General features: G+C 41.8%; 1 protein-coding gene across 2 annotated transcripts; it reads right to left on the bottom strand.

Moving 5' to 3' along the window:
* Nucleotides 1–321: 321 nt before the first annotated feature.
* ddi2 (DNA-damage inducible protein 2) lies at nt 322–14,049 on the bottom strand. Of its 2 annotated transcripts, XM_034688397.1 has the most exons (11): nt 13,903–14,048; nt 13,581–13,753; nt 11,406–11,535; nt 10,698–11,024; nt 10,488–10,614; nt 9,864–9,991; nt 8,770–8,898; nt 6,898–7,001; nt 6,607–6,799; nt 3,207–3,255; nt 322–2,893 (listed from the first exon to the last, which is right to left on the bottom strand). In XM_034688397.1, the coding sequence occupies exons 2-10, from the start codon at nt 13,716–13,718 to the stop codon at nt 3,245–3,247; spliced, it is 1,287 nt and encodes a 428-aa protein (XP_034544288.1). In that variant the 5' UTR covers nt 13,719–13,753; nt 13,903–14,048; the 3' UTR covers nt 322–2,893; nt 3,207–3,244. The 2 variants fall into 2 exon arrangements, with proteins under 2 accessions (XP_034544288.1, XP_034544278.1); XM_034688387.1 differs by having other exon boundaries at nt 10,488–11,024; nt 13,903–14,049.
* Between the last annotated feature and the right edge of the window lie 350 nt (nt 14,050–14,399).

Genomic DNA, 14,399 nt, shown 5'->3' with positions numbered 1-14,399 from the left:
ATTGGGAAAATCTAGGGTAATTTGAAGAGGGGGATTTTAACTCAGTGAACACCTAAATATCAACCTCTGAAGCTTTGGGAAACACTTTTTAAAATCAATTTAAGGTGGCCCTTTTTGATTTGTGTTGTTTCTTGTTGTACAGGTACAATGATTTTTCTTGTACACTGACTGCATACCAAGACAATAGCATGCAGTGTGTACTTAGGACAACTGTGGCATAGCAATTTTGGCAGCTACTGCAGTATCAACATGAAACATATTGGGATTGAATATAAGAGAAAGTAGCTCTATTTCTAGGGGAAAAAACAATCACACACAATGTACAAATACTAGTTCCATTTTATTTGCATTTTAAAATTTCATACAAGATAAAAGTAAATATTCGATCTGCCTGAACATTGTTGGTATATGACTGAAATAAAGCCATTAAAATACTTGATATATGATGTGCTGCCAAAACATTTGATGGGCGCAAATGGCCAAATTCTAAAATAAAACAAAAAGAAAATGGATGTTTTTATGGTATGATCACAAACTATGATGTTCTGACACAAAATAAAAGACTTCATGAATAGGAACAACAAACTGATTCTTAATCTACACATGGCAAAGCTCCCAAACTGTGGAGAATGATACATACAGTACAAGATACCCTCTGTAATACACAAACTTCACCGTATAATCCATCTATGATCAGACATCAACAAACACACTAGTGGCTCCCTTGATATTTCAGTGTGATAACTGACTTCTGGAGAAATTATCTGTAAACCTGATCGAGAGAGATCAACCCGTTAACTTCAGCAGTCCCCAACGCATTGCGTTTCTGTCATTGGGTTCTGATTTGTAGATTATGGGAGTAACAAACACAGAAACAAAGTTAATCTATCAGCAAACTGCTGTAAATATCCATGTTTGATGGAGTAGTAGAGGGAGAGATGCTTCTCCTTTTTATTTAGATTTTTTTAATTGACGCTCCAGAGTATAAACAATAATAGTTTTATGACATATCAAAAAGGGAGATTATAATTATGCTCAATGTTCAAATCAAATCATACAATTGGGCTTTTCATAATCTGTCAATGTTGGAAGAAAAACAAGAAAATCAATCTACCATACCAAATCTCTAAAAACCAATGAAATGGGTGGGCACCCAAAACATCTGCATGCAAACACACCTCACATATCTGCAATATCCAGAAAAGTTTACCAGTTGTCCTGTTAGTTCTTGGATGTTCTGTATGACAAACCGAGAGACAGCGTTTCCCTGTGTTTTGACGTGCTCCCTGTTAAGGAGGGGACGAGACATCTGGATCAGTAACAAGGTATAAATAAGACAGATGCTGAGTTGAGAGGCTGGGGACTCGGTGTGACTAGTAATGAGTCTAGGTGGGCACAGTGATACTGCGGGCTAGCAGCGCCAGCAGAGCTAGCTCCACAACCCCATGGGCTTGTTGCAGTGCCTCAGCAGCCTCCATGGCAGAAAAGCCCGCTGCCTGGATTCTCTGGATGTGCTCGGCTGGAAATTGTTCTATAAAGGGATGGGAGTGAGGGGGAAGGGGGGCTGGAGATGTGACCTGGGCAGCCTGAGAAAGAGGAGGAGAAGAGGAAGACGAGGTGCTAGTGACTTCCTCTGGTGAGCCGACTGCCATGGACAGAGGGCTGATAAAGGGGTGCTCAGTCTGGAGGAGCAGAGTGTCAGGGGTGTTGCTTCCAGAGGCTCGGCCGTCTGCGACCCCTCTCCCCTGCTGACCCTCTGGAGGTTCCCTGAACTCCAGCTCTTCTGCAGGATTAGAAGGAACCTCTGGACCAGGTTGAAAAGTGCTGATATTATTAGCTTCATCTCCCCCAAGTCTATCAGCCCTCCCCTTTTCAGAGTCACCTGGACAATCTGGTGGTCCTTGTTTCTCCGCAGTGTCAGCTGAATCTCCTCCCGGATGCTCATCCTGGCCAGGGATGTCGGGCACGAAACACTTTGATGGTCCCTCATCTGACACAGCAACAACAGCAGCAGCAGCAGCAGCAGCAGCAGCAGCAGCATGGTCGGCTTTGGCATCGCTTGGTTCTGCACCAGCTGTGATGGCAGTAGAGGGGATGTTGGAGAACACAGGAGTCAGGGTGCGTGGCTCCTGTAGCACATCCTCAGTTTCCTGTCTGAATGGGTCGGAGGGGGAGCAGGAGTTGCTGCGGTTTTGGGACTGAGACCGGTTGTTGGACACCAGCAGCTCGTGAAGCTCCTTCAGAGCGGCAGCCAGTGACGGGATGCTGTCAGAGCTGGAGGAGTGCTCTCCGTCAGGCTGGTCCCTCTCAGAGGACACTGCGCATTGGGAGGCAGTCGGGGACTCCATTTCAACAGAGTCGGGTTGGCTAGGAGCGCTCGGACAGGCTTCTGCAGCATCCACTGTGTCAACCTTTGTCCCCTCCTGCTCCATGGGTTGAAAAGGGGAAAATTCCTCTGGATTGGGGAGGACCATGTCGGATTCAGCATCCCCCTCTGCGGCTCCAGGCTGGACCTCATCCCCTGTATACTCAGACACAGTCGTCAGATCTGCCGGTGTAGGGGGGACATTGGCTGAAGGATTCGGTACCAGCTGCACTTTGGAGCTGTTTTGGACGGGCAGAGGGTGAGGCTGGACCTGAGGAGATGCAGAACCAACATCCTCTTTTGGGGACATAGGTAGAGGAAGCTCCTGGACGCCAGGTGGGTCCTCACACAGCCTTGAGGCCGAACCCTGCGTGATGGTGGCCGGGGCAGACTGAGAGCGATCCAGAGTCTGGGTCTGGCCAGAGGACAGGTTTTGGGAAGGGGAGGTGGATGAGGACATTTGGTCTAAGGTTCTGGGTAATGTAAATGGTGTGGGCTGCGGTGAGGTAGTTTGTCCATCTGCAGTGTCTATTGTGAGAAAAAATATAACTGCAAATTAAACAGCTGGAATGTGTGGACCCAGTCTGGAAGCAAAACTTTGGATAAACTGCATTAAAGTATACAGAAGAAAACAACCCCAAAGTTACATTTCCCAATTAAAATGTGAATAATGCTCCTGTTTCCTTTTAACAGATATATGTATTCATAAGAAATACATGAGAGTAGGTACAACAAAAGTACATCAATTAACTGACTAAGCCACAAAAAAAAACAGCAAAGAAAAAAGACATAAGTAGCAATGGACTTAGCACTGGCAATGATTTTGTGAACTTTGCAGTACCTGGTTGGTAGGGCCCTCTCCAGCTGTCTCCAAAAGCATCAGTGCTGTCCTGCTCAGGGGTTAGGGCACACACCACACACATCATGCAAAGGGACGGAGAAAGTTAGCAGTCACACACAGAGCATGCAACAACCTGTGAGCCTTTTCACACATTCAGATGTGAAAAGTGTCATCAAATAAAAATAAATAATAATAATAAAATAAACTTGAGCCTATGTCCTGACAGAAAGGTCACAGCGTCATCACTGAACCTTAGAAAGACCCGCTCATTTAATCTCAGTATAGGAAAATGGATCCTGGTAACTGTATTATGATGATCAAGAACAGAAGTCTTTGATCAATATCTCTTTCTCTAGTGGAGCATTAGTTCAGAGCAGCTCTACAGCAGTTATTACTGAAACATGTCTGCACAGTGGAAACACTTACAAAGACTGAATGTATCAGTGGTGATGTTACAAATGTAATATAAGCCTTGGAAATCACTGTGAGAAACACGTCTGAGATTTCCCTCAAATGAGACTCAAGTTAATACTGTTGGAGAAAGCAACAGGAAACCTCTCACGGCTACCTTTATATCTGTAACATACTAAATATAATGAAAGTAAGAACTTGAAAAACAAGGGAAAAGCATAATCTTACATTACAATATTGTTTAAATTTTTCTGGTAAATCAAACTGCAAACAAAAAACTGCTAATGGTTTAAAATAATTTCCGTCTTTAGTCATTCCAGTAATTGGAGCTCCTGTGAGGAATGACTTTGGCGCCGCCCCTGTGGACAAAGTGGGTGGATTCATCTCTGTGGTGACTTTTTCCTTAACATGTGTAAGTAATGTTTTCATTACTCATTCTGCCTTCTTCTAACAGTCAAGATCATTCATTGTCATTTTTTTGCTGAGAAAATTTTTAAACAAAGACTTTTTTGGCAACACGCTGAATGGCCACTTCCGACACCTGGCCAGTGTCAGCAATTTCAGGTATTAAAAAAACAGTTCAGAAATCATCCATCGTCTTGCTGTTTGTCTTATTTTCTTTCTCACGCAGTTGGGAGGCTCAGAGTGAATTTTAGTCTGTTTCATAATCAGCTAAATAAAATAGGAGCTTTAAAGACCAAGCCCAGCCATTAGAGATGAAAACGGCCCATCTGTACTAATGGTGAAAAAAAATCAATTTGCGGTATGCATGAGCCAGGTTAACGCCCCAACAAAGCATTAAATTTAATGGCGGTAGAGCCCACCATTACAGGTGCCAACGGCAGGATTACCGCACCTGTTATGCGGTTTAAAGGATGGCAGACATTGTGCTTATGGGTTACTGTTTAAGACAAAATATGTGAAGACAACAGATATTTAGGGATCGAACGAATCCTTTGGAAAAGTATGACGATGTTGAAATATACAGCAAATTTAGATTTAAGAGACGCAACATAATTCTTAGGTAACCTACCAGCAATACCATGAAGGTAATCCTTCCCTAACAACTGTTAACAAGTCCACATCCTTCAATGGGGGGACAGGTGGCCCTTCACCTGTACCACGTTGGTGGCGGTGCCTCTTGCGCAAATCCGCTTTCATGTTGCTTATTTTATTGTTTAAGTCTTCTACTGTGCACTCAGAAACACCACACGCATTTACTCGGTTCAAGATCTTAAGCCAAACTTTCCCCTTCTCCTTGTTTGTTATCTTTGATGATTGACTTGCCGATAAAAGCTGTTTGTTCATTCTATATTCTTTTAATAAAATGTCCATTTCTTCTTCCGCTGAATTTTTTTTTTTTCTTGATCTTCTCTCAGTCACATCGGTACCGCTCGCCATGTTTATTGTTGTTTATGTGTAGTAGGCATGTGCAATTCAAATTTGTTGGATAGGGCATTTCCAGGAGGTTCCCTGGATGTTTTGCACCAGCCTCGCTTTCATGGCACAATTATTTAATTGGCCAATTATTTGCAGTCGTACATGCGGCTAACGCTAAGGCCAATTGGGCCGTTCCATAACGGTACGTTAAGACTAATGGTCCCGTTTGTGTAATGGCTGGACGTGCATACGGGCCCTGATAACCCAAAAGCAAATCACATATACTGATATCTAAAAACTCCACTGGGAAAACCTGCTAATTTAGGCCTTCTACAGTCAATGCTATGGTACAACAGAGATGGCTCACAAAGCTATAGCAAGATGTGCCAAACTGAATTCATACTACCTGTGATTCATACTACTAATGTCATGAAAACCCAAACACAGACAGCTAAGATTGACCTCAATTGAGAGCTACAGGAATGAGTTTTCCCTATTCTGAAGATGACGGTACATTTTTGCACTTCCGGCTGCCTCTGCTGCTGCTAAGTAGTTTCACTTGAAAGGTATTTGTCTGGTTTGAAACGGGGAGTTATTGTTTCCGAGCAAAGATGGTGTTTTCTTTAAAGTGTCAAAATTGTGGGAGCATTTTTAGTCAGAGCTCAAGCACGCTCACACAAACTGCATGCTATGTGTATAAACTACACTGGGACCAAAGCAGATTGCTAGCGATGCAGTTTACATCAGTCCATGAACCAGTAGCAGCTTTCTGAACCTTGTCTCATTCATTCGATATATTTTGTTGGATGCCTTAATCTCATTTAGGCTATTGAGATGATTTTTCTCATAATTTTAGGATGGTGTGTGTGTTAGATACTCCTGTCCTGCTCATGCAAATTAGCGCCCACGCTCATACTAGCACTACATGTCTGTCTGTAGGTGGTTTTAATGAGTTGTTCTCACGCTCCTTCTGCAATCCATCTGCACTGTTCTCCAATTCAAACTCTGACAACAATAACAGTCTGGGCTGAGCTCACTGCAAGGAAGTACATTCAGGACTGATGATTAGCTCTGATGGTCCCATTAACAGTTAATGGAGCCATCGGTGCTGAAGTGTTTCTCTTTATAGATGCTTAAAAGCACATTCATGACAGCAAAATCATATCCGCCCTGGACGGCTCAAAAGTGCTCTGTGGCAGGTCTGTTGATGCAGTATGAGCCCATTTGTGGATTTCAAAGGTTTAAAGGATGCTACTGAGTGTTATCTTGGGAGCTATCATAAATACATAATGTTTCAAATCCTAATAACCATGGCTGTCTCCCCTTTAAGCCTCATAGGATAGTTCAGGCTAAGTTCTTTTCTTGTATACAGTCTGGTTACACTTGACTGACAACATCTATAATCTCTTGACCTGATCATATTCGTAAGCACATATAATTTGCTGAAGTGATGACATGAAGTGATCATGTGACTTAAGATTCAGATGACTGCATAAATGAGGTTGAGAATAAGAAGCTTCAAGTGGCACATGCAAATGCACTTTAAACTGAGCTGAGGAAAGCCCAATGAAAAACACACTAAAGGCAGAGATTTCAGACCGTTTCTTACCGCTTTCCTGTATGGATCTTTGAAGCGCCTCTGCCAGTTCTCTGTCGGCTATCTCATCAGGACGAGCGTCTTCCCGCCCTTCCGCCCCGTATGCCAACCTGGCACACTCTGGCAGCTCAGCCTCATTCAGGAAGCGAGTTTCAGTGCCGGTGGTGCCTATTAGGAGCGAGCTCTTCTTCAGATCGATTGAACACTGCAAGAAAAGCTTTGAAATTTAATGTTCTTGAACTTGTCTGGGAGCAGAGGATGGAAACTCCAGAACATAGCAATCAGATTAAAAGGGGCTCAGACCTGGTGTCTCTTCAGCATATCCAGGCCAAGTAGCATGTCCATTGGCTGGTCCTCCAGGATGGAGAAAGAACAAGGAAGGAAGTCGCCCTCGATCTGGACCTGAGCTACATATGTAAAACAAGTAAACATGAATTAAACTTCACTGAAATGCAGAGCAGATATTCCATATGCGTCCAGTAACACGATAGATACAAATCTGAAGGGGATTTTACCTCCTCATTGAGTTACAGGCTATACATTTGTTTTTGACAAAGCCGTCTCATACACACACTTTATTAGGGGTGTAACGATTTATCTACTACATTGATGTATCGATTTATATTCCTATGATACAACTACATCCATCTGTGCTCGGCAAGTTGGCCTTCGGGACGACATATATTGATCTAACATCGTTTTAAAAGGTTATATATCGATTGTATCGATACCAAGCGGCAACCTCCGGTCTCAAACGATGAAGCCCATGTGAAAGTGTTATAAACTGCAATACATGGAGAATCCACTTGAGGCTGGCTGCAGAAACACCGGAAACCACATAGACATGAATGGGAAAAAGACGATCTTTGCAGCATGTTTACAGCCTGGTTCAAAAAACAGCTTGGCTCTACGAAGCTAATTTCTCTATTGGCACACACTGTTAAGGGGGGGGGGGGGATTTTTTTTCTATTATGACAGTTCAGAAGATATCAAGATTCCTAGTTTCTGCCCAAATAAGGACATGACTGACGTGACTCCCGGTTGGGAACACATAGCTGTTGGCTAAGAGGCTCACACTACGTCACACTCTGCCTGGTTGATTTCCGCATTTCCAATATGGCTGTTGCCGTCGATTGGCTTCAAAACAGCTCTCAGGAACAGACGTTAAACGTTACTCAATTCAGGCTGCCTGTCTGTGATGTCATCGCCACGCGCCAGCAGACAACAAAACATAGCATGGTGGATGGCAGAGGAGAAGCTGGCCGCGAGAAATCATCAAGCCACCATTGCAGTCCAGTGTGTGGAAACACTTTGGTTTTTGCAAAGACGGAGATGTTCTTAATAAGTCGCTTGCTGTTTGTAGGATATGTAAAGGTCAAGTAAAGCACCACGGCAACACGACAAATCTGTCCAACAACCTACTAAGGCGCCATGAGATTTCACACAACGCCGGCTGTCCAGGACTGGGTGGTGTCTGCAGTATCAAGGTATTTATTTCACAGTCACACTGGTTGAATTTTTGGTTGAAAAGTTTTCGGATCGCATCTTTCTAAATGAAGCAATATCATCCTTTAATCGTATCATGATACGAATCAAATTGTTGTTAAAAAGAATTGTTACACCCCTACACTTTATCAATAACAATCAAGTATTTTCAATCTGTAAATATGGCTAAGAGTAAAAGAGAGAGGACAAGATACATCCTGTAGTTATGCTAAGTTATGCTAGACAATACAACAATACTTTCAGGGATCTTTGGGATCGATTATCTCATGCATGTTTACACTTCAATTGGACTCAAGAGCAGAAGAAGGGAAGTAAACAAGGCAAAGCTATTGTATCATATGTATCAAATGTAAAGGGCAGTAAATTTGTCCATGTTGTCACTGTTTGGCATATAACCAGTAAGCCTCTTGCTAACTTGTTTGAGGATGGTTTTGGTATGTGACGTAACAGGTCAACCAGGTGAAGGTCCAGCAGTAACAAGCTGAAAGGGGGCATAGCGCCACCTACCGAAACAGGCAAACATACTTTTGTCAATAAATCAGTTCTGGCCCTGTGTTTGAATACAGTGACAAGGACAGTACTCCAATTAAATCAACCCTAATCAAGCTAACTGTGTATGGAACCATTCCAAGTGTAGAGTGAATGCTAACATAAAAACGTAACACCTACCTAAATGAACTCTGCCAATGATCTTCTGTGTGCCCACTCCCTTGGCAATCCCGGCCCAGCGGCGGTCCACCAGCCGCATGATGTTGCAGCGCTCAGCACACGCTTGGCTCATGATGGTCATCTGGGCTCCTTTAAAACAAGCAACGTCAGATTCTACATAATGTTCTACTTTCAGCAGAAATTTAAAAAATGCACACAGCAGTGATGAGAAGAATACTGAGGAAGGTTTGGCTTCATACATAAAAGCACATCCTGTAACCAGAGGCTATATTTCTCGTCTCGACATTTCCACAACCCTTTGCTACATGTCACCCCCCACTCTCCACTCCCCCACATTTCTGTCTCTCTTAAACTGTCCTCTCCAATGACGACTCAAAATTACCCTTTTGTATAAAAGGAGACAATTTTCTGAGTGAAACGTATTATTGTATCCTATTTTTCAGCTCTTAAGGATTGCTTTACTCCTTCATATCCTGGCTTAGTCACACTGCTTTTGTTAAGATCACACATGCATGTCTTGGCACACCCACAGAGACAGGTTGAGCCATTTAGATATCCAGACAGAGTCCAGATTAGAGCATCTGCTCAGTTAGGCGAGAATACACTAGTTCAGGTGGATAAAGCATCCAAAGATCCTAACTTTAACTGAAATGTGTTCAGAAATTTCACTTTCACTTTTGACTGACTCGTAGTAAAGTAGAAGTGATAGTGGTTTGGTTTTACAAAAACACACATTGCGTGAACTGAAGCCTACAGCAAAGCAATGAGAAAATTCAAGTCAACAACAAATACTTTCTCTTTCTTTCTGCAGCTAATACCACACACTACAATGAGACCTACACAGCTGAACTTGCAATCACAAAATGGAGTGCAGGATATGACTTATTCAAGTTAAAACACTGCCACCAGTCTAATATCAGAGAGCAGTGATCTAAAACAAATCTACTGAGCATGTAGTTAAACTTGTTTCTCTTCCTTTCCTTTTTAGGAAAACTAAACCACCATGTAGTACACCAAACACTGAAGCACCGATCTGGTTCATGACGAGAGTAGTGTAACTTGGACAAATGGGATCAGGAATTAATGCTCATTACCTGAGTCAACAAAAGCTTTCACAGGGTGCCCATTGACTTTGCAGTTAATGTAGAGCATAACCACCTGTCCAAAGCTTTCAGGGGCCTCCTCCATTGCAATGGTCATGTTTTCTTCCACATTGTGCTGCCTGAAATATGCACACATAAAAGGGTTAGAGAACCGACAGATAATAAAACACAGATTAGTGATGTTTTAATTTAAGATTGAGTCATTCACTACTTGCTTATATTTTAAAATATACTGTTTGTTGATGTTTTACACCATTACTATACTATTTATAATATTTCAGTATTTTTACAAATGTCTATATGTATGTGCTGTTAAAAAGAGGACGGTGTATGTTTTTTCTCACTAGGGTGAACAGGGACACAAGAAGCCACTGATCTAACTGTAACCTGAACTTGACCTGGATGTTGACATTTTTGCATCCTGCGTGCAATCCACTACCCATGTGCCACAGTGTTTAGACTTTGTTTGATAAGGAAAATTACCACAACTAAAAAGACTGCACCAGAATACTGTGAAGTTAAACAGGCTTCACTGCAGAGGTGGGGAAGAGGAGGTGGGTCGTGTTGTGAATATTATCAATTGGTAAACAAAAGTATTTGGTCTCCACACCATACCTGATGTCCTCCTCAATCTTTGCTTGGGCATCCAAATCAAAAGGATCAGCTGTCAGAAGTCTGATCCTCTCCTGCTCTCTCTTGGCTCGATCCTGCTGTTGCTCCTGCAGCACTTTGGTAAAACGCTCTGAGGAAAGAAAAACAAAAAAACTTACATGACTTAATCATGTCTGATTAAAAAACTGCAAGATCAAGTCTTTCTATATTTACCCAAGTCTCCGCTCAGCAGGGCCTCAGCGAGTGGCGGGTTTCTCTCCTTTAGGAGTGAAAGCTCATGTGGATTGGACAAAAGCATCTGCTGGAGTAAGGCAGGGTCATCGAGCCCCTGTGGAGAGGAGCCACGGAAGGCCATCGGCGTGGAAGGTTGTGCTGCGCGTGGCGACTGCTGCTGCTGCTGCGGTTGCGACTGCGACTGTGGAGGCTGCTGCTGCTGCGGAGGCTGTGAAGCCGGCTGCGGGGGCCGTGGAGCACTGCGTTGACTTGTAGAAGAAGAGGTGCCGGGAACTGTGATGGAACGAAAGTCGATATGGGGCAGACCTAAAAGGCACGGATTAGGAGTGAGTTATTAGTATTTTGTGCAGAATTAACTATTAAGCCGTTCCCATATTGATGAGTCAGTTTGAAGACTCTACTTTTCAATATCAACACTTTACACTTCATGTAAATTGCATTCACTTTCTACAAACTTCCACAGACCTGTATTGATTTTATTTAACCACTCAACTCCTCCAAGAAAAAACCTGCTTTTCTACCTCTCTAAAAGCTATGGCTGACCTCTGTAAACGCTATGGCATTTTTCCTACCATATAGTTGGTTGAATTAGAGATAAGATTGGACCAAAAAGCAACCAACAATCCCTTTAACTATAACTCGTCAAAGGACTAAAATAAATAAGTGTCCTCAAAAAACCCATGTTACCTGGGAAGGCTGGCTGAGTTGGTGGTGGCCTTCTGTCAGCTTGCCTGAGAACAACCACATCTCCATCTTTCACACCGTAGGTCCCCAAGGCACGAGTTGGATCTTTTAGGGGCTGTTCTACATATGTGATCTGGACAAAAAAAAAACTTGAATTAAAATAATTCAAACAAACAGACCACTGTGGGTTTTTGCTTCCTTTGCATTTGATGTACACACAAGACTATTTAATCCACATGTCTGAGCTAAACTTAACGCACAGGATGCCTAACAGAAAAAACAAATCCCTTACAATAAAACTGTTTAGTGTCACAAATCTTCTATGGATCTGTGACACTTGTAGTTGCAAACTACACTCTCTTGATGGATACAAAGTTGTTTTTTAATAAGCTTCACTTGATGCAGCAACTACCTGATCTAAACGTTTATTTGACTGCTTTTGTCCCCAGGTTGACTTGTGCTGTGCAAGTATGGTTATCATTATTACAGAGACATGAGGGCAGACATGGGCTGTGTACTGGTTCCAGTTCATTTACCACCCCACTCTCTTTTTTTAATTTGTTTAAATTTTACTATGTAAAAATGTTTGAATACCAGTTCTCATTTACAAACATGACCTTTTCCCTTGTGCACATATCTGTATTTTAATGATTTGAACTGTATAACCTATAAAAGAGTGTACAGCGTTCAGCCTTAATCTATTAACATACGGTATGTACGAAAAAGCTGCAAATCCTGATGTATTGAAACCTGATTTTGAAAAGATAAAGAAAAGCTGTTAATCAAACCATTTGGATATTCCATCGACTGAACAATCAACTCAATAATAAATTAAGAGAATTACACTCATAAGCATAATGAACCACCACCCTTGAAGCCGCAATAGAGTTAGATTTTAAAAAGTCACAATAAAGAGTATTACTGCCACAGCGAATGTCATTATTGCATGAGGAACTTGACAATCTATGTGCAATCTTTAGGGGTGATGGCTCAACATTTCAGTCTTAATAATTTGTTCTCCATGTTGCCTGACTTAGAGTCAACGTTAGAAAGCCATGTAGCTTGTCAAAGCAGTCCGCAGATAAGTTAGGTTACCCTCCATTCACGAAAGAGGCAAATATAGAGACTTGGCAAATGATTTCTACGAAACTCAAAAGCCTTCTACATTAATTATGGTGATATATGATGGCCTGAAATGAGGGTGGGGGGTGAGATGAGGTTTGGGGCTTCATTTTCTTATTATTGTCATTTATTAATATTGTTTTATTATATTGACTATGGTTTGTTTTTGTTCTTGTCCCCTTATTTGTATGAGGTTAACTTCTTGCACAAGCATGATGTTTCTGCTTGTACTGCTCAATATATTGCTTGTAACAACCTGCATACAAATATAAATAAAGTAGAAATTTGATCACAAAAAAAACCCTCCTGTTATGTTTGTTTCTCTGGAACAGCAATAATGTTCCAGGGTCAATCTAACTTGGGGCAAATTCAATTATCCAAAAGTGTCAGAACCCGACCATTTAACCAAGATTTAGTCCATTGGTGTTCTTTAATTCTCACAGATCATGGTTTAATGAGGATAACTCACTCGTTTTTTAATTACAACTAATGCTAAAACTTTTTTTTAATGTACATTGGAAAGCCCTAAAAAATACAATAGTTTTACATGACAGATTTTTTTTTTTACATTTTGAATATATATATATTTTTTGTGCTGATGTTGATAAATTAACACGACACCTATTCTGTCACATGCTGCCCAGATTTTTATGCTGCACTTAGCTGGTTTGGAAGACACATATTGCCTAAAATAGACTTTAAAAAGGGTAAATTTGACCTGCAACATAACAGGAGGATTAAAAGATGAACCTCTTATAAGCTTCAAGTTACAATTCTGTGCGATCTGTTGAATTGTCTGAGAGCTGTTAGCTTCATTATTTAATCACTATGTCAGCTTTACATTAGTTTTAACCAACCAACATATATCGTTGACTGGTTATAGCTGTTGTTAGTCGTTGGAGATAAGAGTAGGGAAGTATTCTTGCTGTTGAGAACTTAAGTTTCGCAACACCCGGTCAATCAAAACAACAAAAGTCCGATTCACGCTAGCCAGTTAGCTAGCTCGCTTTAAGCTAGCTAGCTAACTGGCTACCACTAGCCTGGGCTTTGAGTTACCTGGATTTCCCCAGCTGGGATTCCTGATTCTAGCTCACAAAGTGCTACAAAGTCTCTCAGCTCCAGCTCCGGGGATACATCGAGGGCGAAGGTGGTTTCTTGGCGATCCCTCGGCGCGCAGAAAACGGTGACCAGCATCGCTTTTTTTGGGGCAGGATCACCGGACAAACCCGCTGTAACAGAATGCTAAGGTTAGTGTGTTCATAGAGGAAGCTGGCATTATAGTTTGGGTTTTACAGAGTTTAAATGTGTTGTTTCGTCCAAAAAGCAAAGCAGGGAAAAACAATTTAACACCAAGAGACAGTGACTGCTTTGCACTTACTGGGTAAAAGTCTGATGTGACAGTTTCTCTTTCATCTACAACTAAACAACATCAAGTATTGCTCAGTAGTGCCGCATTTCACCCAGTTAGTTTTTCGACATGTCGCAGAACAGATTTGCAGTCGTGACTACCTTCTTCTTCTTCGAGGTATTTAATAGTGGTTGGTTGACAATCGTAGTGCTCATTACCGCCACCAGCTGGAATGGAGTGTACATGGAAAACTGTACACGCACTACAAAAGGATATATTTTTCATTCAAGTTTGTTCTCACACGATTAACCAGTGGTGGACAAAGTACACAGCTTCATTACTTAAGTCAAAGTATAGATCCTCCAGGTCAAATATTACTCCAATACAAGTGAAAGTTGCTGTCAGGTTATTACCAGAAAGAAAGGTACTTTATTAATCCCCAGGGGGGGAATTATTTTTTTTCACTTGTGCTATTTTTTTGGACATGCTACACACACAGTATATACATACAATCATGCACACACATG

The sequence above is a fragment of the Notolabrus celidotus genome, chromosome 1, assembly GCF_009762535.1.
Source record: "Notolabrus celidotus isolate fNotCel1 chromosome 1, fNotCel1.pri, whole genome shotgun sequence".
NCBI classification, from domain to species: domain Eukaryota; kingdom Metazoa; phylum Chordata; class Actinopteri; order Labriformes; family Labridae; genus Notolabrus; species Notolabrus celidotus.
Note: the sequence above shows the minus strand (reverse complement) of the source record. Positions and strands in the feature narration are given on the sequence as shown.